Genomic DNA, 26,111 nt, shown 5'->3' on the forward strand with positions numbered 1-26,111 from the left:
ATATTTCATTTATGAGTTGGCAATTAGGATTTATTGTTATTTATTTCTGCTTTATTTAGGCTATGTGGCCGTGCAGATTGGCATCAAGTGTAGCTGGGGCGCTTTCCAATTGATCTTCGACAACGAGCCCCAGGAGGACTTTGCATATCCAATTCAAAACCTGCAGAGCATCAACTGGCTGGAGGTGTGGCAAGTGACGCAGATCGACGTCCGGCTGAAGTGATGAAGTGGCAACCTGTCTGGGCGTTGTCATGCTGACAGCTCCATCCTTTTTTATTTCAGCGCTCGGTTGCCGCCACCTGTTGTCCACTATCGACTAGTATTATGGTAAGACATTTTCACAGCCTTATTATGCTTGTGTGGAAAATCAAATGCTGCTAATGATAAGTTTAAACACACATTCTTATGATTTCTTGAGTTTCTTTAAAGAGATCATGTAAACATAGGAGGGATGTTTACATGATCTTACATGAAATTTAAAGTTTAAACTGACAATGTAAACTTGTTTGAACCAGAATAAAGGCATTGACATTTACAATTGGTTTGTATGTCTTAGACTTAGACTTAGACAGACTTTATTGTCATTTTGTAAGCACTCGGTGCACACAAAACGAAATCTCGTCGCATACGGATATGCAAGTAGATGTCAATTCCATATACTACTGAGTATTGTGTGTGTGCGTGCGCGAGGCTAAAGAAGCGGTCCACTGTTCAATGCCACTGATGTGGAATTCAATTGCTTTTGGTGAATATCATCGGGAAAAATAAGTCAAAATAGGGTCAAGCTTGGGACCTCTCGAACGAGTTTTCCAGTCTCTTGATTTAGACGGCTTTGGTATTTGTGCAATTCTGGCACCCTCTTGTGGCCAGTTTATTAATGCAATGGCGATCTAAAGCAGCACTTTTTAATTTCACTTTGAAATTTCCCATTTTCAGGAATTTTTCGGTGTGTTTTCTGGTTCCTTGTCTCTTACAGTGAATGTTTAAAATAATTTACGTATTTTACGCATGCTTGCAGTTTAAATTACGTTTTAAACCTTATTTACGAATGACCTGGCACCCCTGTGGAAGCAAAGTTTACCATCAGGCCGTGGACCAGTAGGAGCGCGAGGGCATCCGTGACCATCAGCCAATAGGAGCCCTCGCAAGATTTGGGCTCCATGCGCCATTTTAGCGCGTCCACGGCCATCCGGTAAGATGGTCTCCGCGCTTTGTCTCCACTGACTGGAGTTTTTACGCTTATTTGTGGACTTGTGTCGCTTTCCTATCGCCAAACATCGCCACCTGAGGTCCATCTGTACTGCCTGCACCGAGAACAAAGCCCGCCTTTGTGTGTCAAGAAATGACGACCGCAGTCACTAAGTAAAAGGCTCGTTTTCGTGTGTTTACACAAGTGTGTTGTGCATTGATTAGACTGGAGTGGGCTACCTTTTGCTAGCGGGACGCCGAACCATTTAGTGCTTGTTGGTATTTAGCACGCTAAGCTAACTAGCCGCTACCAACCGGCAATGTTCAACTTAGTACAAATGCAAGTTCCGATTTTCTCCCGCATGTCTGCGAATGATGGCCAGGTTTCGGGACATTATTATAAGACGAGTTTGGTAAACGAACGTAATCTGTTACGCGTAAAAAAATGGCTAAATTTTGTAGCTGCTAGGTAACTAGCAGTTCCACCCAGCCTTTTGCGCTCCATTTCCTGCCGTGATAACGTCCGTGGGATGCAAGGCCCCGAGCATTGCATTTTTCGGTGCATGCCCATGCATTGGGGCTGGCATGCATAACCGAGAGGGGGTGGGGGTTGCGAGGTTGCCAGGGCAACATGGTGATGGAGGGTAATAAAGAAGAGGCTCACCTCGCACGGTAGCTGCTGAAGATGCGAGCTCGTCTAACAAAGTTCTGGTGTGTTTTCAAAACACGTACGTTCGTCAGATCGACATCGGGATGTAGGACAAGGCGATTTTTGTATTGTAAAGGCTGTTTATTGTTTTTTGTTTTGTTTTTTAAAGCGTTTCATTGCATCCGAGCAGGGCGCCCGACAGCCACGACATGGTGGCATTTTGCTATTAAAAATTGACAGCGCAATACGATTTTTAAATGAAAATTTCAATGCAAATTGTCTTGCATTGCAACTCAAAAAGTATTAAAAAGCAAAAACAGAAAGACACCAAATTGACTGGTCGAGTAGATGAAAAACGTCTTTGCGGCCAGTCAATTTGCTGTGTTTATTTGAATTTAGTTTTGAATATATTTTTTGTGTGTGTTGCTGACAAACCTCTGCTCCATACTTCAGCCCATCTTTCAGAAATATATTGACTTAGCGAGTAAATTCATAGTGTGCACTTATAAAATTTCTAGTTAGGAGCCACAATTTTCTTTCATTTTTTGATTTCTTTATATAGTGTCAAATAGGGCTGAATCATTTCAGGAAAAGGTTAAATTTGCTATTTCTCTGTTAAATATTGTGATTTCCATTTACGCCAAGTATGATGGAAAATTAGATCACGGCATTGATCACTAAAGAGGCTGTGACTGGGAGGCAGTTCTTTTCCTAAGGTTTTTAAAGTGATTTGGTAAAGCAAGAAACGTGCCTTATAATAAATATGTAATTATGTGGTACAGTGAAAAAAGGAAGCCGATGTTTTAAATTTTACACAAAGACAAGAGCATGAGAAATATATCCTAAAATTCACATCATGGTATAAACTGAATTCCACCACACAGTAACTGTACCTATCGTGACATAAAGTTAATTGTATAAATTATGATGGAAGTTAAAAGTTGTTTAAATGCAAAAAGTAAAATGTTTCCTATTAAAACAGGCAGGAAGAGTAAGATCGGTTCTTGTCTCTGCTTATTTTCATCCAAATTCTCTGCCATCAACTCATTCACTCCACATAAAAATAATTGCGGAGTGTCTGGAATCTATCTCAGTCAAAATCTTACGTGTCAAAGTCTAGTTATTATTTAATGTCTGTTGAGATGCAAACAAAATCAATCACCAACATAAAAGATGATCTGTTCCTCCAGGTAAAATGAGTCAGCCTATTCCTGAATCCAGTCAAGACCAAATGGCTGAAAACACAGAGGAGGTTGGTTGTCTTCCATTGTGCTCGTTTGCTTGTCCACTAGAGTTTGTGTGCGTGGTTGCTTCTTCATTGTAAGGATGCCATGTCGTCCAGTTGACTCTTACCTTTTTTTCTTTATCTCTTATGCTTCCAGCCTTGTAGCTCCGCGGAAACAACACACTCCTCTTCCCGTAACAAGAGGTGAGCAGCACTTAAACATTTTTTTTTCTCGATACCTTCCGATCGCACTGTTGTTCTCAAACTGTTTTCACGCACTTAATATTTTGCGTTCCTACGTTATAGGAAGCCCAATACTGTAGATAAGGTTGCTGTTCAGAATGACTCTGGCAAATCTGACGACAGCGAAAATGAAGCAGCCACTTCTGACAGTAATACAGGCAGCACATCCAAAGGTATAAACATGTTTTTTTTCCCCCCAATTAAGATGAAGCTTATCTTGTTCTCTTTGTCCTCCAAGGCACCTTAGTGTTGCGCCCTTCAGGGAGTGAAAATAAAGGCACTTTGAAGTTCAGAGTGGATTACAAACAGAAAGCCCCAGGTAATTCATTATATTGCATTGAAGTGTGCTTTTGCGTGGAGCTGCACAGTCCAAGCATAAAGTGGAACCTTTTCCTTTTTTTTTTTTTTTAATCATTTTACTACTGAAAGTCAATATGTAGGTGGGTGAGCACATGGGGAGCGTGTTTAGACAGACAAGGAGAAACACGAAATGCACTGGTGTCGACCGATGCTATGTTTTTTTTTAATGCTTCTCAGAAAAAGCGAGTCACACTGTGTTGTCCACAGATGACACACTTCAAAGGAAGATAAACTGCACAGCCTGTGGAAAGCAAGTTAACCAGTTTCAACGAAACTCAGTGTACCAGCACCCTGCTCTTAAAGTGCTCATTTGCAAGGTACGTGCACGTTTTTCCAAATAGTTGCATACATTCCACTTGTATACACCAGACTCTAATGTGTTAGTCTTGCCTATTATTTCTCTTTTCCTCTAGTCATGTTACAATTATTACAAGAGTGATGACATCAGTAGAGACTCCGATGGAATGGACGAGCAGTGCAGGTGAGATGGATCGATGTAGCGAAACCTTTTGATGTACTGCACTGTAGTCGTAGTTCCAGTCAGAGAGTATATTAACCATTATCCAATCCTCGACTTGTCAGGTGGTGTGCCGAAGGCGGAAAACTCATTTGCTGTGATTACTGCAACAACGCTTTCTGCAAGAAGTGCATCCTTCGCAACCTGAGCAGAAGAGAGTTATCAGCCATCACTGATGAGAACTCCAAATGGCACTGCTATGTGTGCAAGCCTGAACCCCTCCAGGATCTGATCTCCAAGTGTAACGGCATCTTGGCAAAAATCGACAACGACAAAACCAAGCAGCGCAAATCCAGTAAAGGCGAGGGACGCAAGAGCAAGACGTGTAATAGCAGTGAAGTCAAAGGGCAAAAAGTGGTTGTAAACGGGAAGGAACACGCCGACGGCTCAGGGACCATATCGTTCTCTAACAAAAAACTGCAGATACCCAAAGAACTGTTAAAGAAAACAAAAAAGCTGGTTGAAACCACGACCGGTTTAAACAATACATTCATCCAGTTTGGGCGGCAGGTCGCTGCCGAGCAAGACGACAAGTCTGTCCGGTACAGGCATTTGAAAGCATTCAAGGCGGTTCTTTCTGATTTGAAAAAAGCCCACGCTGCTTTGGAGGACGCCTTGGAGCCGGTGTTCAGAAGTATGGAACTGCAGTATGGCGACAAAGGACAACATCAAGTCACAAAAAGCAAGGATGCGGTGCACCCCGTCGACAAGGACGACGACAAGGCGGACTCAACTGGGGAATCTGACACGGTGCAGAAGCTGCACGAAAAGCACAGTAAGGAGCCGGCAGCCGCGTGCAAAACACCTCAGGAGGAGCATCCCAACCAGGACGATGCCAACCAGGCTGTTGAGGCAAAGGAGGAGTCAGTCGAGACTCCGTGCAACACACTGGAAAGCTCGCCGGATGAGGAACCGGAAAAGGAACTGCAAAAGGAACCAGTCAGTAAAGGCAGCAGAGCAGAAGATTTCACCGGAAATGTGGTTAAAAGAGAAGGTGGTGGTGAGATGCTCTCTCCTGGCGAAATATCACTTGATCATGACATCATGTCTGTTCCTCCTTCAGTTCCGGACGAGCTTTTTCAGATGGTGGAAAGTCTTGCTGATCCCCACATGCTGGCTCAGACCGTTTTGACTTCGGCCGCAGACTCGGGTCCAAAAGAAAATGGACGCCCCCAACAGAAAGTGAAGAACCTCATCGTTAAACTGACTCCGGTGCCGACTGTGAAGACAAGTAGGTCAAAGTCCTCCAGGTCCAAAAGCCAAGAACAAGATGAGGAAAATGGTGGTTCTGATACAGGAGATAAACCAGCCAGCCCACCACCCAATCGCCACTCCAGTAGAGTGAAGACCACTCCCTTGAGGAAGCAAGCTGTTAAGAACTCCTCCGAATCAGAGGAGGAGTCCGAGAAGGAAAAGAGTGACGAGTCCACATCCTCCAAGAAATCGAGTCAGCCGAAGAAAGAAGATAAGAAGCGGAGTAATACTTCCTTGTCAGACATAAATGCAGGGGACTCTGACTCCGATGATGTACCTGACATATTGCTGGAAAAGGTGGCAGAATGCAATAGCAGTGATGAAGAGAAAGAAACGGCCAGTTCTAGAAAATGTCTGTTCAAAGAGAAACCCTCAGCAGATACAGACCAAAGATCCAAACGCAAGAGGAAGTCAGACGGCTCAGAGTCAGACATGGAAAGTAAAGGCAAGAAGGCATCAAAGAAGAAAAAACATGTCTCCGACTCTACCGACTCGGAGCATGACAAAGTGAGAACGGCAAAGAGGCGATCGAGCCGCGTGACGAAACAAAATAAATCAAAGGAGCAAGACAAACCCGAGAAGAAGGCCACACCTGTGAAAAGATCGTACGAGAAGAAGCGCAAAGGAAGGAGCTCCACAGCCGCTTCCAAGGTGGAGTCGTCCTCCAGCGAGGATGACGAAGAGCAGCAGGCTGACGACGACTTTGGAGACGACAGCGACCAGCCCACGTTCAACTCTGCGATGGAAGACGACGGTAAATGCGCTTCACAGCATTTGAAGCAAATTCACAAACTAATGACTTGCTTGTTCTTGACTGCATGGCACTTTATTGTCAAGGTGATGAAATGCCTGTCAAACAAGAAGCCCCTCAAATTGGTGACGACGACGATGATGATCCAGAGAACAGGTATCGTGCACACGACACTTGATGACACAATAAAGGACAACAGTGAGTTAATTTGTTATAACTTTTTAGGCTTTTAAATGAACTCTGCAAGACAAATTCAAAATAATTGTCACAATGGATAGTTAAAAAAAAAAAAAAAAAAAGATAAATATTCCACAATAATTGAAGTCTGATTTACTTTTTCACTTTCACGGAGCAAGTTGGATGTTTTGTGTACTCCATGTCAACTCAAACCATGCTGTTACTCCAGTATGCGGGTACTCCACGACAAGCCCAAGTTTGCCGGAGTGGTGCCTTGACTTGTTAACCGCATGAGCATGCTAGCTGATCATCCGCACCTATTTGTCCTCTTAATGTGTCAATAATGTTCTATTAATGTGTGCTCATTAGTCACATGAGCATTAATATCATGACGGGGATTGATCCTGTCCTCACCAACCTTTTTTGAAATTGATTATTTTCCTTGTCTTTAAGAATCGCAAAGAAAATGCTTCTCGCCCAGATCAAGTCCAATTTTTCCTCTGGGGCTGAGAGCTCCTCGGAAAATGAAGAGGAAGACCTGAACAAGAAGCCCTCCAAAAAAGTTAAGAAAGAGGAAGATGACGACGAGGAACAGCAAGGTAAAGGGACTTTATTGACGTTCTTCTGTTTTTAAAATGTCTTATGTTTTTTAATCCGTTACGGATTGTGTTCTTGTTCGGCAATTGAAGATTCACAAGACTCCAGTTCTGATGTAGAGGTGAAGAAGAGTGGTCGACGGCACAAGTTGCTTCGTCACAAGCTCTCGCTGAGTGAGGCAGAGTCAGATGACGACAAAGATGACAAAGCAGAAAAGAGCAAGAAGTCGGTCAAGAAGAAGAGAGAAAAGAAAAAAGGTTCCTACTCGAGTCACTCGGCAATGATTTACAAGCTGGCTGTTTGCTTTTCACGAGAACAGTGGGCAACTTCTTCCTCTCTTCTGTCTGACAGTGGACAGCGACGATTCGGCGGATTCTGACTTCAAGAAGTCCGCATCCAGTGGGGAGTCGGTGATGAGCGAAGCACTCAGTGAATCGGACAATGGCGAGAAGCGTCGAAAGACAAGGTGAAAGCACTCACGACCAATCTATCACTGCTATTGATTCTAGATTGACTGCTAGCGTTTGGCCTTGCTGAGAAACTAATCCTGTTGTGCATCCGTAGAGCTTCGAAGAAAAAGGATGACGAGAAGCAGAAAGCTCAGAAGAAGAAGCGACGTAGAATCAAAGTACAGGATTCCTCCAGCAATGAGAAGGTGAATTGCACATATGCAGCCTGTATGAGCACACAATTGCTGTTGTTTTAATTTGTTGCCTAACGATTAATCGAATATCAAAACTGTTGTCAATTAATCTATTGGTGCAGCTCTTGAGTTTTTATGCACACATTTATTTTTTTTTTTTTTTTTAATGAGATTTAAGCAACGAAAACCCAGCTTGTCACTGTCGCCACAAAGTTGTACATATGCAGTACTTTTTTTTCCAGTTTAAAAGAAAAATCATCAGGATTTTCACCACAGATTTATTGGTCAATTTTAAACATAATAGATACTGTTCTTCATTCCTGGATAGATTTAAAAAAAAAAAAAGGAATACACTCATTTGCTGACCAACACACAAATGTACTAATTGTCGTTCTGAAAAAAAAAGTGCAAGGTTGTTTGCGATTGACTTGCTTAACTTTAGCAAGTACGGTCATGCATGACACACAAAATGCATTTTTAACTTATCCGTAGCGTGTGTTATAAGGATTGCCTACTTATGATTGGCACACATTAAGCGAGGGTTTCGCAGGCTACTGATCAAAGGTAGCCGTTTTCCCCCCGAAGGGACTGAAGATCTGAGAGCTTAACTTAATGTCCATTTCCACAGAGTGGAGACGAAGACGATGATGACCCAGATGGAGAAGATCGCAAAGGGCGCAAAAAAATCCGCAAAATCCTCAAGGATGACAAGCTGCGAACGGAGACGCGGGATGCTCTGAAAGAAGAAGAAGATAGGCGGAAACGTATAGCGGAAAGAGAAGAGCTGAGGAAGAAACTCAGAGAGGTAAAAGTGAAGTTTTGACTTTTGTCACTTTCATTTCATGCCTTGAATTTCAGCACGTTATGACTTAAAAATATTGCCCAGTTGATTTGTTGATAGAAGAGCTTTAAATGGTGTTTAATTTTATTTTGTTTAGTTCATATTCCCATATTTCCCAAATATCAATAGATTTATTTGAATGGAAATACACCATGTATCATTTTCTGGTTTTATTCATACCAGATAACAAAAGTTTTAGTATGGATGCACTCGAAATGAATTTTCTTTCAAGCGACGTTACATAGTAACATTTTTGTGTTCAGACGATTGTGCTGGAAGAGTGTGCCGAGGTGACGTGTCCCATAACCACCAAGCTGGTTCTGGATGAGAATGAAGAGACCAAGGAGCCAATCGTGCAGGTGCACAGAAACCTCGTCACCAAGTTGAAACCTCACCAAGTTGACGGTAAGGACAAGATGAAGGAAGCGGGGATGGATGGGCGTGATAAATGCAATTACTGTGGATTTCATATGTAATTATTTGCACCGTGGCTTGCTTAATAATGGGGAACAACGTAGGGAAGCATGGGGAAAAAAAATGGCTAAATAAATGTTTTTTATATCAAATGTAGCCCTTGAACACAAGTCAAGTAATGATTCAAATAAATGCTTTTCACATGAAAATTTGATTTAAAAAACATTGTTTTAAAATAAGTTGTCAAAGATTAAGTGAAATGCATTTTTAACATAAGATAAATTGAGATTTAAATGATGGAAATTGTTTCAATTTTTAAATACAGCAGAATTATAAAAATAGCTCTATGAAATGAATGTAAATAAACGAGTCTCTTAAAAACTACCCTGGCAAAGACTATGGTCACAGGGTATGAAAAAGAAAGTTTCCATTTGAGAAACTCTTTCATATTTGTTATGTTTCCAGGGGTGCAGTTCATGTGGGATTGTTGCTGTGAGTCTGTGAAGAAGATTGAGAAGTCACCTGGCTCTGGTTGCATCCTTGCCCATTGTATGGGCCTGGGAAAAACACTTCAGGTAGGTAGGAAGAGAAGGAGTGCATGAGCCTGTACATCCCGGGTTACACTGCTCCAGTGTGGCACGAGTTGTGTTGATGGGTTAAATGCAAAATCAATAGAAAATGTGATTGAGCCAAATCATCGTTTTGCCCTCTGTTTAACTCGATTGTTGGTTACTGTCTGACTGACACAAATGACTTGTCGTCCTCACTTGTTAACTGCAGCATTCCCTTCTCCCCTGTAGGTGGTGGCATTTCTTCATACTTTGCTTCTTTGTGAGAAGCTCAACTTCTCAACTGCACTGGTGGTTTGTCCCCTCAACACTGTCCTTAATTGGGTCAACGAGTTTGAGAAATGGCAACATGGGATGAAAGATGATGAGTGTTTAGAGGTAAGAATTTGCTTTGGCAGCTGTTTGTCACCAAACCTTACTTAGGGAGGATTAACCGGTGCTCCGTTGCGTGTTTTACAGGTGACGGAGCTGGCCACAGTCAAGAGGCCGCAGGAGCGATCGTTCGCTCTCAAGCAATGGCACGATTTAGGGGGTATTGTGATCATTGGCTATGAGATGTACCGAAACCTGACACGGGGAAAGAATACCAAGAGTAAGAAACTGAAAGAGATATTCCTGAAGACTCTGGTAGACCCAGGTATGGTCATGTAGTATTTATCACATGCAGCACAAGTGTGAATGCTTTGATGGAAATGCAAATAGAAAAACACAAGTGTAATCAAACAGAAAATTGTCACGAAAAGGTGAATTGCGTCTCTGGTTCGTAAAACGGTGCTATCCATTTTATTGGAATGAAATCCAGATCGCATTTACAACGTGCTCAACGTTCCCTTCAGGTCCCGACCTGGTGATATGTGACGAAGGTCACATCTTGAAGAATGAGGCGTCAGCTGTGTCCAAAGCCATGAACTCCATTAGGACAAGGAGGAGGGTTGTGCTGACTGGGACGCCTCTTCAAAACAACCTCATTGAATGTAAGCTTGCCGAAACTTGTTGAATCTACATCTGGAAACGACAATCTTGTGACTCCCGTGTCCCCCTGTCAGACCACTGCATGGTGAACTTCATTAAGGAGAACTTGCTCGGATCCGTTAAAGAGTTCCGCAATCGTTTCATCAACCCCATCCAGAACGGGCAGTGTGCCGACTCCACGATGCAAGATGTCCGTATCATGAAGAAGAGGGCTCACATCTTGTATGAGATGTTGGCTGGTTGTGTTCAGGTAACGCGCACGCTCTGACCGTTGTCTGTCCTCACATGGTCGGTGCCGAAATGATCTTTTTGTTTTTGCAGAGGAAAGATTACACGGCACTCACAAAGTTCCTGCCTCCCAAGCACGAGTATGTGTTGTCTATCAGAGTTACTCCACTCCAGTGTAAACTCTACAGATACTACCTGGAGCACTTTACTGGTGAGATCCAAGCTTGAAACGTTCTTTCTTGCGTTCAACCGTTTTGATGTATGCCCTGACTTTCATAACGCACTGATGTTGTCGGGGTGTTGTTTACAGAATGACCCCGAGGGGCCGTGGCATTTTAGCGCACTCCTAGAAAAGACTTGGGCAAATAAGTGAAAATAGAGACTTAGACTTGTACTGACTGCTGACCTCCATGTAGTGTCTTTGCTCCACCACCAGGCGAAATAGTTGATATTGGTGCTGCCACCCCACAGTATGTCGTCAATTATGCCCTCTGTTGTTGTACTATGTTTTTGACCAAAGGTATGGAAGTTTCAGGCACAAATTAGAACGCTCTACATGTTTCGTACACACCATTTTCTGTTTAGAGTTAGACGAACCTTCAGGCTGACTTGTGGAGTTTGGGCACCTCACCCTCTCCCTCATTGCAGGTGTGGGAAATGCTTTGGAGGGAGGCCGAGGCCGCGCAGGAACCAAACTCTTTCAGGATTTCCAGATGCTCAGCAGAATCTGGACCCATCCCTGGTGCCTTCAACTGGATTACATCAGTAAAGAAAATAGGGTAGGCAGTATTTTTCCAATATATTGGAAAAATAAAGATATTATGATATTGGCACATGCAAAATGTATATCGCAAAGATATGCAATGTGTGGTATTATGTATCTGAGTTAATTAGCTGAGAATGCATTGAGATGTTTGATTTTGGATCATGAAAAAATCAAATTTTTTCATTAGATAATAAAGATGTCATTTATTTGGGTACATATTCAATATCACAATATCGATATTGCTTCACTCAACAAGCATTTGACATATTGCATGGTTTTGCAGTGTCGTACAACGAAACCTTGCGATGTGATTTACTGGGAATGAACCAGTGGTTATTGTGCATTTTTCCAAAATCGGTTCCGCTTCACTCGTCTACCACTGCAAGTTAGAACCTACTTTTCTCTCTTTCAGGGTTTCTTTGACGAAGACAGTATGGAGGAATTCATTGCCTCAGAGTCTGAAGAGTCGTCCCTTAGTCTGAGCTCAGAGGATGAAAAGCAGAAAAAGTAAAGATTCCACTTCTCCATGTTGGATATTTATAAAAGCAGAAACACATTTGTACTCCCCCTGTTCTTCCATCTGCTACTCTCGCTGACCCCGTGTCCACCACTGTCCCTCCTTAATAGGAAAAAGAAGAAAGGCAAGGGAAGAAAGAAGGGATCTGATGACTCCGATAGCGATGATGTGGAAGTCATCAAGGAGTGGAACACCAGTTCTCGGGGCAGGAATGGAGAGGGGCGAAACAGGCCCGAGCCTGTGGAAGAGCGTGAGTTTGAGCCTCAAGAATAGATTTGCATGTTCTTGTCGAACCTAATTGAGCTTGACAACCGATGCGGACACGGTGTGACGATGAACAACGAGGGGTCGCGCAAAGCCAGATGTGGCTTCACGGCTTGTAATGTAGGCCTGTTGATAATAATTAACTTGTGTTAATGAGCATCATTAATGTGTTGCTGTTGTGAGGGCTGAGTACAGACTTAAGAGTATGTATTTTTTGCAAAGAACCGGAACCCTCTGGCTCGGCACCAGGGAGTCCCACCGCCGACTGGCACAAGGAGTTTGTCACCGAGGCCGATGCTGAAATCATAGAACACTCTGGAAAAATCACCATCCTCTTTGAGATCCTGCGCATGGCAGAGGAAGTGGAAGATAAAGTGTAAGTATATCTGCACTCTGAAGATATCTGCACACATCTCTGGAATGTGCTGTTTGAGTGTAGCTGGTTTGTAGTGTAATGGGATAGGGTTTTGGAAAGTAAAGTGACACCAAGGAATCTTTGTGCCCATCCACAGGTTGGTGTTTAGTCAGTCCCTTATCTCGTTGGACCTGATTGAGGATTTCCTGGAGTTGTCTTCCAGAGCTGCAGATGAAGACAAGATCTCACCGTACAAAGGTAGGCTGTATACTTCCATCCCACGTTCTTTTATTCAAGATCTCATTTGGCTCTCCCGTTAGGTTGCTAATGACTCCACTGAATGATCCTATCCTGTCTTTGCCTGTGATCAGGAGCTTCCTACTAAAGGTTTTGGAATGCTGTACTTATGTGTTCAACCTACCAAGTAGCTCTTTTTAATAGTGGAAAAGCGGCTACTGATTTTTATGGACATTGATGGGCTTTGTTGTGTGTCCCAAAATTCATTCATCTTTTGGGTAATGTTTTTTCGTGTATTTCTTGAAGCAAGCCCACACGTAGCAAATGTTGTCCACGCATTTTAGCCTCAAGTGTGCACACATAGTCGCATACATCCAAACACGGGGGCCACTAGTGTAAGGTCATGTTCCTAATTAAACTGCAGCAGCTGTTTTTACTTTCATTTTGAAAATGATTAGACCTTGACTTTTTATTCCACCCAAAATGTTTGCTCAAGGGTTTGTAATTTGTAATGAAAAGATCACAGTACTCTAATTGGAAACATGCTGAAGTGCTGCTTGTGAAGGCTAGCGAGGGGGTGGCCATCTTGAAGGTTACATACAGAGGGCCTCCATCCACCGTGACCGTCCATGTGCTCACACCCACACCAGGTCCTCTTTGACAAGAAACGGCCGAGTTGATGGTGACATGTTGTCGAAGGTTCCTCGGCAGTTTGACGATGACATTGAATAGCACGTCTCTTCACTCTTGTGTGTCTGTGAAGGTGAGGGCAAGTGGTACAGGAACATTGACTACTATCGTCTGGATGGCTCCACCAACGCCACCACCAGGAAGAAGTGGGCTGAGGAGTTTAATGACCCTGAAAACACAAGGTGAGTTTTATTGATTCACATATCTTTAATGAAACAATTCAGACATCATTTGTACAAGTCTTTTCCGCTCTCCGAACCACACCAGGGGTCGTTTGTTCCTCATTTCCACACGAGCTGGCTCGCTTGGCATCAACTTGGTGGCATCCAACAGAGTCATCATTTTTGATGCCTCCTGGAATCCTTCATTTGATATCCAGAGTATCTTCAGGGTGTATCGTTTCGGTCAACTCAAGACGGTATTTGTCTACAGATTCCTGGCACAGGTGATCTTTGCAGGATTGTTGTTTTTTTCTTTTTTTAGGTCATTGTCTGTTTAGCAGCAAAGAGATTTTGATGCCGTTCGGGAAATGCACATCTGCATGAATCAATTGTCTATTTATCTGTGGTTCTGTGAACGTTGCTTACTTAAAGTGCTAATTTAAAACTGCCACACTACTATTTGACTTCTTGGAAGCCTCCAATATATATTTATTCGAAATCCTTTTGTTTCATCTCCTTCTCTCAGGGCACAATGGAGGAAAAAATTTATGACCGGCAGGTTACCAAACAGTCTTTGTCATACCGTGTGGTGGACCAGCAGCAGATTGAAAGGCACTTTACTATGAACGAGCTGTCAGAGCTCTATACATTTGAGCCTGATATGCTGGACGATCCCTCAGAGAAGAAGAGTAAGAAAGCCACGCCCATGCTCCCAAAGGTAAACCTTCGCTTGTACACTATTCCTATACTTTACACTTGTAGCCCAAACCAGCCCATTAAATTCAATATGGACTATGCGTAGTTAACATTTAACGGAGTTCATTAAGCACCCAACAATGTTGACAATGTTGTAGTCATGTTTTTGGCCCTCCTTTGTAGGCTAAAATGGTGTGGATGTTAGAATAAAAGCGAATGCTTGTGTTTGTCTATGCCCTGGATAGATTATAGAAGGATGACCAAGAGTGACAAATATTAAAGACTCTCAAAATGGAGCGATTGAGCAAAGCGTGTACTGCCACACAAAAGGTCGTGCATTAGACAAGTATAATATCTCCTTTAAACTGTTGCATCTGTGTTGTTGGCAATTGCTGGAGTGATGCTGCACTGCCTGCCTCACAGGAATTCTGCAATGCTCGCTTTGCTAGCGGTTATGATTTTTGTGACCTTTTTTGAGAAGTGAATCCGCATTCTTATGTGACTAGTTTTTCCCCACCCACTTTTATGTTATTATTTAGGCCCCCTGGGTTTTTAATGAGAACATACTGCACTCACACGAGCCATCCAGCATAGCGCAGCTGCACGCATCTGTTTACTGCTATTTACTAAATAGTCTTCTCCTCGCGATGCTGCTATAAACCTCCACTTTTTCCCTCGTTCCTTGCCATCATTTTCTTTGTTGTTGATCTCTTCATTTCTCCTCTATGCCTTCCCTTTTTTTAGTCCCCAGAGTTGATTCATTTTTGTTGTTGTGTTGAGATGCTCTTGGTTTGGGTTTGACTAAGGTTTCCTAGCAGAAATGTGTAAACAGGGCAGATAAAATCAACACGGCTTCTGCAAACCTTCACACCGACCCATCTTACCTCCATTCACAGTACTGAGCCTGAATCACTTTGCACTATTCTCTCGATGGGTTAATGAACAGATAAGAGCCCAAAACCAACGCACAGTTAAAAGTGACATTGCGGCTCCAAACCCTCGTAGCGTTCAACTGTAGTCAGTCACTTTTGAAGTTATTTATCGGAAAGGTGTGTTTGGTGGGCCTCGACAATTTAGACGTGTATGACATTTGGTGAGATATCAACATCTATTTTATGCTCTACTATGGTCAAGGTCGCAGTCATTGAGAAGGGAAACTAGATGATGATGATGATGAAGGCAGCAGAGCTTGAGAGTATGATGGAAGGAATTCTGTCTGGGTCCATGTGAAGATGAGTCAGTAAGACGCGTACCGCTTTGAGCCAACTGCCTTCTGCACAGACAAGGGAGTAAGTCGAGTCACGGCATAAGGATCGTCACTCTGCAAACTTAAGCGATATCTACACTAAACACAAAAAAGAATATGCTCGCCACTGGCACCGAGTATCATGTTCATCTGATCTCGTCTTACGTTCTTAACTTCCCTGAGCCTCGTCGCTTTTGCCTCCCCCGTCCTTCAATAAGCTGCGCCATCTTGTCCCCGTGATCTTCGCAGCCATCTGTTATGCTGACTCACCTCTCTACCGCTGCATGTTCAAAGCGAGCCCAGTAAAGTTGTTTTTCTTATCCTCCCCTTGGACTCCCCCTGCCTGATGAAGGGTCATTATTTAAACCCCTCTCTTAAAGATGTCTCTGTGCTCTTCAGAGAAACTAATTGAAGACAAAAGGGGCCGGCGCGCTTCTGCTTAATGACAAAGAAGGTTGTGCATCCCAGCCATGAGGTTTTGACTTTACGCCCACCCACCCTTCCCGACTATTTCCTGCTCATCTCACTCTCCCATGGAGCAAGCATCCACTTGCAGAACGGTCTGCCAGCCCAGCTTCTCGTACACACTTTGTGCAGCTCCACTAGTTGACAACTGCTGGTTGAAACGGCATGCTGTGTGCATACAGTACGCTTTGTGCTCCGCAGGTGACTGTAGCAGGCACATACCTCAAATTCTGCGTTGCAGCATAAGTGGAGCGATAAGCCACTCGCTCACCTCATTAGCCATGGGAAATTATTTTGACTGTTCATTGATTTATTTTTTTCACCCTACCCCAAATATTTCTTTTAATGAGTGTCAAAGGATCGGAGCCACAGGTGTGTTTTGCTTTGTTTTGTGGTTTCTGGGAACAGGTGGTGTCATGGAGGGCGGGTGTGATGACAACATTACAACCAGTAATGAAACTTGGGATGCAGCACTGTCTCGGCTTCCCATTACAATATTACTGCAACCACAATGAGTTAGTTGTACAAGTTGGGGTCAGGAATGGATTGTGTCCCCCCTTTGAGTCTCTGCTCTGCTTTGAAAAACAAACCAAACAATGCATTTATCCATCCCCGCATGAATTGGTTGACCTTTTCCGCGATAGTTTATAACCGTTTGATACGGCGGTTTGAAATGCACAGGTGTGTTCGCAACAAGGGGTGGTAGACGACAAGATCCCAAAAGCAGGAATGCAAGAGGCAAAGATATTTGTAAAAGCTAAACACAGCCAGTCAAAACTCCCTCGCCCACAGCTGCATACAAGTCACACACCCGCACACACACAGACAAAAACACACACACAACACTAGCAGACAGTGCTTAACAAGTTTCTCCGCAGAAACGCGCTAAAACTTGGAGCAGGGCCTGACAGGAGGCCAAGACTGCCCTAAGGACTTTACACCATCATCAGCAGAAGACACGCCAAAGTTATTTGTCTGGCAATCAGTCAAGGAAGAAGACAAAGAAAAGGTTCGACAAACACTTTCATTCTAATATATTGAAATGTTGAGAACAAAATGTAGGAAACACCCAAAAATATCAAAGGCTCGATACAAATGCAGCCCATCTTTTAAAACGCCAACCGATCAGGGGGCCAATCCATAAAACTTGAACTTAATGCAGTATTTATGGAAGTTTGGCTCGATCATATCTCCATGGAGTTTTTAGCACACCATTTTGACCTTGGAGCAAAATACAATGAATGTCATTTTGTTATGGCTATGGTGCTCCGATGTTTAAGACAGCTGGGCGTACCAGTGTCTGCGTTTTTGGATACCTTTAGCTATCTGGTGTTGTGTTTCACTTTTTCTCATTGGAAGCAATTGAGCTATCACAAAGTAAGGCGAAACAACTCTGAACAAAGATTGATGATGGAAACACTTAAGCATGATATCTGCAGACTTTTGGCAGTGCTTTTGGCTAGCTCTGGCCTCCACGCAGAGACAATCTGGAATAAGTAGTTAAGCATTTGGCTACCTGGATCACCACAGTGCAATTCGACTGAACCAGGCTTTGAGAGCGTCATAAATTGCATCTACTACCTACATAACAATCTCACTGAAGAGATTGGTGACTTGCAATTAAAATCAAAGTCTGCTTTATTGTAATGGAGATATTTTGGGTTTTTTTCCTAAATTTTGTTCTCAACAGTTCAATATATTAGAATGAAAGTGTTTGTCGAACTTTTTCTTTGTCTTCTTCCTTGACTGATTGCCAGACAAATAACTTTGGCGTGTCTTCTGCTGATGATGGTGTAAAGTCCTTAGGGCAGTCTTGGCCTCCTGTCAGGCACCGCTCCAAGTTTTAGCGCGTTTCTGCGGAGAAACTTGTTAAGCACTGTCTTGCTAGTGTTGTGAGTGTGTGTTTTTGTCTGTGTGTGTGCGGGTGTGTAACTTGTATGCAGCTGTGGGCGAGGGAGTTTTGACTGGCTGTGTTTAGCTTTTACAAATATCTTTGCCTCTTGCATTCCTGCTTTTGGGATCTTGTCGTCTACCACCCCCTGTTGCGAACACACCTGTGCATTTCAAACCGCCGTATCAAACTGTTATAAACTATAGCGGAAAAGGTCAACCAATTCATGCGGGGATGGCAATTGACTTTTGATTGATTACAATTTTCCAATCGAAAACGGTGAAGATTGAAACGATGTGTTGGAGGTGTCTTCAAGTCAGCACAAAGCACAGCGGCGTACATTCTTTTCATATTGATTCAGACTCCTTGCACTCGCCATGTAATACTGAGCAGCCACGACATGGCGACGTCTTATGTAAATATACCGACCATGCACATCGCTGGCTGTTGTGCAATGTTGGACGGATAGATTCAGATTCTTTCAATTTCGAGGTTGACGTGTAGTCGGCATCTGTGTTTTCCAAGTCCTTTACTTTTCATCTATTCGTGATGGTTGGATAGCTGTTACTGTAGCCGCTGTTTTAAAGTAATAACAATGAGCAACTGTTTAGCTGTACTGTACTTGTTCTCAACTTCAGAAGATACCGGATAACTCAACCAGAAGCCTTGCCATCACGGACTCTAAAGCTATTCATGCTGACAGGTGTTTAACTGCATCAGAGGTTTTTTTAAAGTGCGAGTATATGGGTAAAGTACGCATGGATGCCCGTGCCAGCTCGTAAAGTCCAAATGAGGTTCACTCATGTCGACTCGCAAGTTTTCATCTCTCGAGATGCGCGGGCTGCTTCGTTAGAAAACTACTTTCCATCTTTTGAATGCTGGCACGAAAGACCTTTTTGTTTCATACATGTAGAAATCTTTAACTCTTCAAAATGTTCCATGCACTCATGAGCTTCATTGTTGATATCCACGTCTTTTTTATGAAGATTTCGACTGTCGCCTCAATCCATAAACATCCATTTTCAAATGCCAGAACTCCTTCCCAGATTTCACCCCGTCGAGGTACCCACTCATATCCCCCATATGCTCACCGAGCGGCTTCACTTACATCATTTCGGGTCGAGCATCTGCCCACCCAGTGGCTCTCACTTTTCCAGCTCTCCTGACGTAAAGCGATAGGCTTTACCAAGCAGGCCCACCAGAATGCCAATAGGCAGGCTTAGGTTACTGAGGATCATTAGTAAAGGGTCACATTTGCGCACAGCTCACCGAAAGAGATGGAGCGGACCACCCTAGAGCCAGTGCCTGAGGGGAAATACTCGCGTAGCCCAACCTGCACTTGGTTCCAGGGTGAGCATCTGTATTGTCATTTGACCTCTGACACTAGTGGTGACCATTTCCCTAAAAAATGTTCAAAATAGCTATAATAGGCCACTCCGCCAAGGCCTTCAATCTTCCCAGGTTGGTGGCCTGAGCAGTTTTACCACGTGAATTTTGTGTGTATACAAGCTTGTCTGCTTGTCTTACATGTCTTAATTTGAGAGATCCAGTTTCACCGTGTCTGGCCCAGTGTTTATTTTCTCTCTTATCCTGTACAGATTTGCAATCACTGTCTCCTTTCATCCTACTGTGCGTCTGTTTTGTATTCCCGCTTGCGTCGCACCAGTGACATCTATGATTAATTTGCTTTGCAGACTTCACACTCATTGTCAGAGTTCAGACTTAGCTGGACAATGAAGGGCGAGCGTGGTGGAGCGCCTGTGCGAACTGGCTTGTAAGGAGGTTAATGATGCAATCGTCGCGTGACGTCTCCACTTTCCAGAATTCCGCTTTAATGTAAAGCTCAGCCAGGACAAAGTTAAACCTCTGCAGCAAGAGTAATTCGAACCATGTTTGTGTGAGAGGAGTCTGGCGCGGCTGGCTTAAGTTTAGTATTGTACTAAATAGTAGTGTTGTCATGGAAACCAAGTTCTTTAACCTCTGCCAACAAAATGCGTTATGTTTACGTCCGCAAAGCATGAGATAGGAGATTATGTTTTCGCCTGTGTTTGTATCTATGGAAAAGCCAAATCATCATAAAAGTGACCTGTTATACCAAGTGTATGGCACAAATCAAGGGATGCAAATTGTAGATCTAAATAGGACCATGGCTCACTCGGGTGTTACCTCCACCTACTGGACTGGAGCAGAATAGCATCATTTAATTTTTATACTGAGCAAACAATTACTGATGACTTCAAAATCCTCCCTTTGACACGTTGCTTGTTTTTTTTGTCACTCTAGGACCTCTTCCTGGCCGAGTTGCTGCAAACCCACAAGGACCAGATTGTGTGCTATCATGAGCACGACTCGCTGTTGGACCACAAAGAAGAGGAGGCCCTGAGCGAGGAGGATCGCAAAGCAGCCTGGGCTGAATACGAAGCAGAGAAGAAGGTAAGTGTGACCTGCATTGCATCGTGTTTGAGAAAATGGAACCGTAATAATAAGCGTAGCGTCGCCTGTGGTTGAATTTCATGCCATGTTGTGAGACACCCGAATGATGACAATTCCACAAGGTGCCCACACCAACATCCATCCACAAGGGGCTTGTCTCATGTTCACATCATCCATCCTTGCACCTCCTCTCCTATTCCCCCTCTTTTTGTAGGTTGAATCAAAGGGCAATTAGTGTGTTTATTTGGAAGGTGTGTGTATGTGAGTGCATGTAGGGTTGATTGTGTAAGCGAGCGGGAGAAGGTCTCCCCTTCTCTCGTGTAATCCTAGATTCTAATTCACCCTAACGATTATTTTTCCAGCGCTTTCTGCTTCTTGTGCCCCCCCCTGTGCTAGTCTGCCTGTCAGGAGAGCGAGCACAGGGTTTTCCACTCAGCATGCCAGTTAGGTCCAGTTGGCGGGCTTTGGACCTGTATCTTTGTAATGTGTCTTGCAGAGAAGGGTTGTTACCAGACCTGCCAAATTTGAATGATTTAAAAACTCGAGATTACAACAATAATGCGGCCAAATCCGTTGCTTTATTGCTTAATCCTTGACAAAAATAACGATGTGTAAACATGTGAACTGCCCTTCAGCATTCAACTGATCTTATCAATGTAACGATTGAGTGAAATGAAGGTTTATTTTCGCTCGAAATGCAATCTTAGCGATTTAAAAATTGCATTCTACGACATTGCGATGTCGATTTAAATCAGCCACTTCACAGATTCCTGTCATGTAAAACGTTGCCACAGTATGTGAAGAGTCAGTATGGATGTGTGTGTGTTTGGTTTTGTAGTGTTTAGGATTGCACACCTGTCTCTGACCAAGTCCATAAGAACCCGCTCTTCTCAACCTCCCACTCACAACACACACATGCACGCACACACACCCCGGATGGCCAGATTACAGGGCACAAGAAAACCATCTGCAGCAGAGTTTAAATTACACACAGACATTGGTATCCTGCTGGCCTTTCCTGGGGCACAACACTTGGGTTGTCAGTTTTTTTTTTTTTTTCTTCTCCGTGCAAGCAAAGAGCGGTTAATAATCTTTGGTCATCCATCGTATCCAAGTAAACCCGTGTGACTCTTTTCGTTAAAGACTGCGCTGTCTTCGCTTTCTTAGGGTTTGACCATGAGGACCAATTACCAGGTACAGCCTCAAATGGGCTCCTCCACCATGTTCTCCCACTACAACATGGCGGCTTTGGCCACCATGACCAACCAGCAGCTGGAGGTAAGTAATGAGCTCCACATGCCCCTCTCCCACTCGCCCACCTCCTCTTTTCACCCCACGGCATGTCGCACCACATTCCTCAGTCCCCCGCCGCTAATTGCGACAACAGTCATGCAGCCGGCCGGCTCAGCCCCCGGACCCCCACCCGTCACATCGTAATGCCTCATGTCTGGGCCAGCCAGCGGGTATTTATACGTGCTGGCACATCTGAGTCAAGTAGCGGGAAGATCAGTGTGAAGAGAGAGCAGAAGGCTACAAATATTTAGACTGCTTTCAATTATTATAATCATCAATCGTTATCCAAATAAAGTTCCTGGGCGATACAGTCACTCATTGATGACGTGATGCAATACAATATAGCTCGTGACAGTTGCGTGTCTCGTTCCAACCACCTCCATGAAATGAACTCTTGGGCAGAGTGAAATTATTTAGTGGTTTCTGTGGAAACGCTCTCAGACAAGATGCAGGAAATCACCAAGTTGAGCCTTTAGACCAGGACCAGGGCTTCCCAAACCCTGTAAGTAGTGCTGAACTTGGTGTTGCCAATTCTCCAGTTAACTGCTGGGCACACGACACATGGTTATTTTAGTCCTACTCTTCAACTAAGTTGTCGGTATTTCAGTTCGGAACCATTTACACTTGCCAAGCTGGTCACAGACAGGAGACAGTCACGTCTATGAACTACCAAAATATATCATCTGCCCATTTGATGCTCGCTGTATACATGTTTGAATCCAATTGTTTTTTCACAGCCAGCAATCATAAATATGTGGCTCAAACATAAATCCAGGGTGTGTCATGTAGTTAATTTTCTTTCAGATAACCACAGTAGTTCATTTTAAATGGTTGCTCACAGCTTCAAACATTACTGGATGGATTATCTTGTCAGTTCATTTGTCATACATTTTCATTGTTGTCTAATTGATTTTCTGCATTCGTTGGTTGAATAACCTGCCGTGGTTGTCCGAAAATATATTTGATAAAATTTATAAGAAACTTGGGAGAACTCTTGCAACTACTTTTTCACGTTAATGTGTTAGAGTTACTACTTTTGTGAGAGGATGCTAGAAACATCTTGTTAGTGTGGATAGAAAGGGTACGCTGCTCGACATTGGTGCATGCCACAGCAACAGGGAGCGCTATAGTCAATCTTTATCAGGCCATTTGAACCAGTCAGAAGTGCAACTCTGACACAAAATGACCTGGGGGCATGACTAAATGCTGTGGATTATTTATTTATTTTTTTACATTGTGGTGTTGCAATCCCACCAACAATTATTTTCTGATGTCCAGACAATCAGTTTCAGTATAACTCTCGCTGTTTCCAAATGAAAAGCATCATGTTCTGTGGCACGTAGCCGTAACGTTTCGACAATGTGCAGTGAATTAAATGACTTATTGCTGGAAGTGCAGCGAATGGATGATACAGTAAATCCCGTGGGATGTAACAACCAAATGAGCTCATAACAACTTCAGAGCTCAATAATCCTCTGTGGTTTTGTCGCTATAAACAATGCTCCATGACATTAATCGTTTCAATCCATGCTATTTGCACAATTCCGGCCCGGCTATTCAACACTTGAAGCTGGGGTGAGTGGGGGGTGCTCTACTGCTCGTGATGCTAATGAGACAAAGGCGGCGTTTCAACTGTTCCTCTGTCTTCATTTGTGGACAGGACCTTATCAACCAAGGGCGACTGAAGGTCATCGAGGCAACAAATGCGCTGAAGAGTTTACAACGAGACTCACTGGAAGATACTATCGCGCAGATTGTAAGTGCTGACATTTTCCATTCGCTTATTAGCATCCCGACCTTTATGTTTGGGACCGTGTAAATTGTTCTCTCCGTCATCAACAGTGGAAAGAGAACGCCAGTCTTACTGAGAGCCAGGTCCAATCTTTGGCTATGGCCCAAATGGCCTCTGTGGAAATGGAGGCCAAACGCAGAGAAGCTATTTACAGAGAAACTCTCACCATGCAGCAGTCGGTAAGAACTCTCGCTTCCGTGCTGCATTTCGTACCACATATTGTCCCTGTAGTGACTCGCACGAGGGCCCAACGGAATAATTAGCCTGTCTATTTGATCAGTCAGCCCGTTTAAGTGACCATGAGTATTTACATTAAATACTGCAAGAATCCAAATGGAATTGCCTAAAACACGCTCATTTTTCGGCTGACACAGATGCTCCAATTTGTATTGGAAATGATTTTCAGTGACCTAAAAGTTGTGTTGACACATGACAAAATGGATTCAAAATCTGTCCTTAATAATAATAATTATATCGCTGCTTCTCTTGTCAGCTGATGATGTACGTCCAGAAGGTGATAAACAACAGGAAGGTCCAAGAGCAGCAACTGGCCATGGCCAACCAGACCACCCTCTTGAACATGGCCCTGCAGAATGGCATGCTGGGAGGAAACAGGCTCAGCCACATGGACCTGCTGGGTCTTTACCAGCAGTTGCACGGCATGAACCCCCACGCCGCCATGGGCAAGAATCCCGGGCCTTCCAAGGGCCTGTAGGTCACACCGTCTCTCTGCTACTGAGTGGGCCCAGCCCAAGCCGGGCCTCTCTCTCTCTCTCTCTCCTTATGAGTCAGATGAGAGCCCCAGAAAAAGGTGGAGGGCGGACCGCTATCCACTGAAGTCGCAATTCTGTCGTCCACCGGGAGTCAGCGGAACCCAATGTAAAAATGACTGTTTGAAAGGGGTCTATTTGGGAAACTCGTCAGAAATACAAAGTGTAAATACCGCCTTAATGTTATTCAAGTTCTATATATTCATTTTTTTTCCCATGTATTTAAAGTCAAGTCTCTTTCTAGTTGGTTTTTTTTTTGTTTTTTTTTGCACCGTTTAAAAGCGTCGCGTTGTTTCCCCCCCTTAAAAAAGGGGTTCATCCAAGTTTAAACACCGTTTTTTATAATGGTACTACTCTTCGGGACCAGTGTGGTTGGTGACAACCAGTAGATTCCTATACTAATCAAAGAAAATGGGGTGCCCATTTAAAAAAGAAAAGAAAAGAAAAGAAAAGAAAATGGTGATGGCCGTACTTGAGTTTTTAAAAACCCCTACCCACCACGGTTTATTTGTTTCTCGCAACACACGGCTGGTGTTAAAATGCTTGTGTTGTTCAAAACTGCCTAGTGGTCCCTGTGACCATTTTTTTTTCACATTGTCATTCTCACTGTTTAGTGTGATGTCTAGCATAGCGCTGTGCGTCCTCGTCATTGTTTTTATGTTCCACTCGTGCTGGTCCATGCCTGAGTGGCTTGGTGACTGACTGACTGACTGACTGACTGGCTGGCTCTCACAAAGCACAACCGGTGCAGCTCATGCTCCAGTCTAGCATGGAGGCTTGAAAGTGTGCGAGCGTGCATGTGTCTCACCTGCCGGCTCTTTTTCGGACAACTTGCTGCTTGTTCTCGGACACGTTCTGCTCCAAACTGGCGTCGGCGTGCTGTTAACGAGGGCTTGTGTGGGGCGATAGAAGCCTGTTGTCTCTCCATGGCTCCTGTGTTTGCACAAGGTGTATTTCATATGCGTGTAGACTGTTTTTGCCCTTTTAAGAATGTTCTTATGTTAGCAAATACACCACAATTTGCCATGTTGATCTAATCTGCTATTATCTTGCTAAGTATTTAATATAACATTTAATAAAGTGACCAAAAGGACGAGCTAATCTCATTTTGACTCGATTGTGTGTCTTTATATTAAAACGAGATTATGCTACAAGGTGGGCTATGCAGTGTGGAAGTGTTTTGCACGTCTGCCTTAAACAGTTAAGATATTTTGGATCTGAAGCTTGGCTCATCAAATGTTATTGTTATGTAAAATGAAAAAAAAAACTCATTGTATCATACCCACTGGACTGAACCCTAGTTAATTGTAATCCCACTGCATCGAATCAAGTTGTTCCACTTCAAAATCAAAGCGTCCTTAAAATCGTATCACAGTTTGGAGTTGCGTATCAAATCCTCTTATTCCATAATATCTCTCTCGCTCTCTCTCTCGCTCTCTCTCTGCATTTATAATGTGCTCAATTTGCCCGTAATGGAATAGATCGATAGATAGATGTGTGTTTTGCAGCTTTTGCTGTGCCAGGCCTTCATTTGGATTTGAGACTTCTGGTTAGTTGCCATTGAGGTGATTTTTAGGCTGCCACTCCCATCCCTCTTTTTCTTTCATCTCCTTTCCCTTCTCCATGTATTGTTTTCATTTCTGCGTTTGCCAGGGTTTTTCCCCTTAACGTCTTTGACTTTTCCATCTCTTCTCCCCCCGGGGCAGGAGTGGGAGGGGCGTGGCTCACGCTCTCGCCTCGCCACTCACAGATATCTGCCAGTGGAGAAGCATTACAACTATTGCAGATGTTGAAATGTTGATCCTGTCCCCCCAGACGAGCGGCGCTGCAGGTTTCTCGGCACATCACCGCCGCTGGGGCGGGCGGGCGCGCAGCCGGCAGCTGTTTCTGTCCGTTGTGTGTAGACG

The 26,111-nt window shown here is 43.7% G+C and overlaps 1 protein-coding gene and 1 long non-coding RNA gene across 6 annotated transcripts; one reads left to right on the forward strand and one right to left on the reverse strand.

The window, feature by feature from the left end:
- The first annotated feature begins 1,146 nt into the window (after positions 1–1,146).
- atrx (ATRX chromatin remodeler) lies at positions 1,147–25,310 on the forward strand. 5 transcript variants are annotated; one of them, XM_061273743.1, is made up of 34 exons: positions 1,148–1,369; positions 3,028–3,089; positions 3,220–3,266; positions 3,369–3,478; positions 3,544–3,624; positions 3,843–3,982; positions 4,079–4,146; positions 4,248–6,190; positions 6,274–6,343; positions 6,818–6,963; positions 7,054–7,218; positions 7,313–7,427; positions 7,526–7,616; positions 8,233–8,409; positions 8,709–8,850; positions 9,325–9,434; positions 9,660–9,806; positions 9,888–10,065; positions 10,265–10,402; positions 10,475–10,650; positions 10,722–10,839; positions 11,277–11,407; positions 11,807–11,901; positions 12,022–12,161; positions 12,398–12,551; positions 12,688–12,788; positions 13,531–13,639; positions 13,725–13,902; positions 14,145–14,336; positions 20,200–20,349; positions 21,517–21,627; positions 23,303–23,398; positions 23,485–23,613; positions 23,928–25,310. In XM_061273743.1, the coding sequence occupies exons 2-34, from the start codon at positions 3,033–3,035 to the stop codon at positions 24,147–24,149; spliced, it is 6,027 nt and encodes a 2,008-aa protein (XP_061129727.1). In that variant the 5' UTR covers positions 1,148–1,369; positions 3,028–3,032; the 3' UTR covers positions 24,150–25,310. The 5 variants fall into 5 exon arrangements, with proteins under 5 accessions (XP_061129749.1, XP_061129727.1, XP_061129718.1 ...); XM_061273734.1 differs by having other exon boundaries at positions 1,148–1,362; XM_061273758.1 differs by having other exon boundaries at positions 1,148–1,362; positions 3,873–3,982.
- Positions 12,403–16,014, reverse strand: LOC133151061 (uncharacterized). The gene is made up of 2 exons (XR_009713854.1): positions 15,726–16,014; positions 12,403–13,626 (listed from the first exon to the last, which is right to left on the reverse strand). It is a non-coding gene; the product is annotated as an uncharacterized LOC133151061 (long non-coding RNA).
- Positions 25,311–26,111: the final 801 nt, after the last annotated feature.

Source organism: Syngnathus typhle, linkage group LG1 (assembly GCF_033458585.1).
Source record: "Syngnathus typhle isolate RoL2023-S1 ecotype Sweden linkage group LG1, RoL_Styp_1.0, whole genome shotgun sequence".
In the NCBI taxonomy this organism is placed as follows: domain Eukaryota; kingdom Metazoa; phylum Chordata; class Actinopteri; order Syngnathiformes; family Syngnathidae; genus Syngnathus; species Syngnathus typhle.

Coding starts and splice junctions, on each gene's coding strand:
- atrx (XM_061273743.1), top strand. CDS start 3,033: ATGAGTCAGCCTATTCCTGAATCCAGTCAAGACCAAATGGCTGAAAAC. Junction 6,964..7,053: donor TGACGACGAGGAACAGCAAG/GTAAAGGGACTT, acceptor CGGCAATTGAAG/ATTCACAAGACTCCAGTTCT. Junction 7,219..7,312: donor GAAGAGAGAAAAGAAAAAAG/GTTCCTACTCGA, acceptor TCTGTCTGACAG/TGGACAGCGACGATTCGGCG.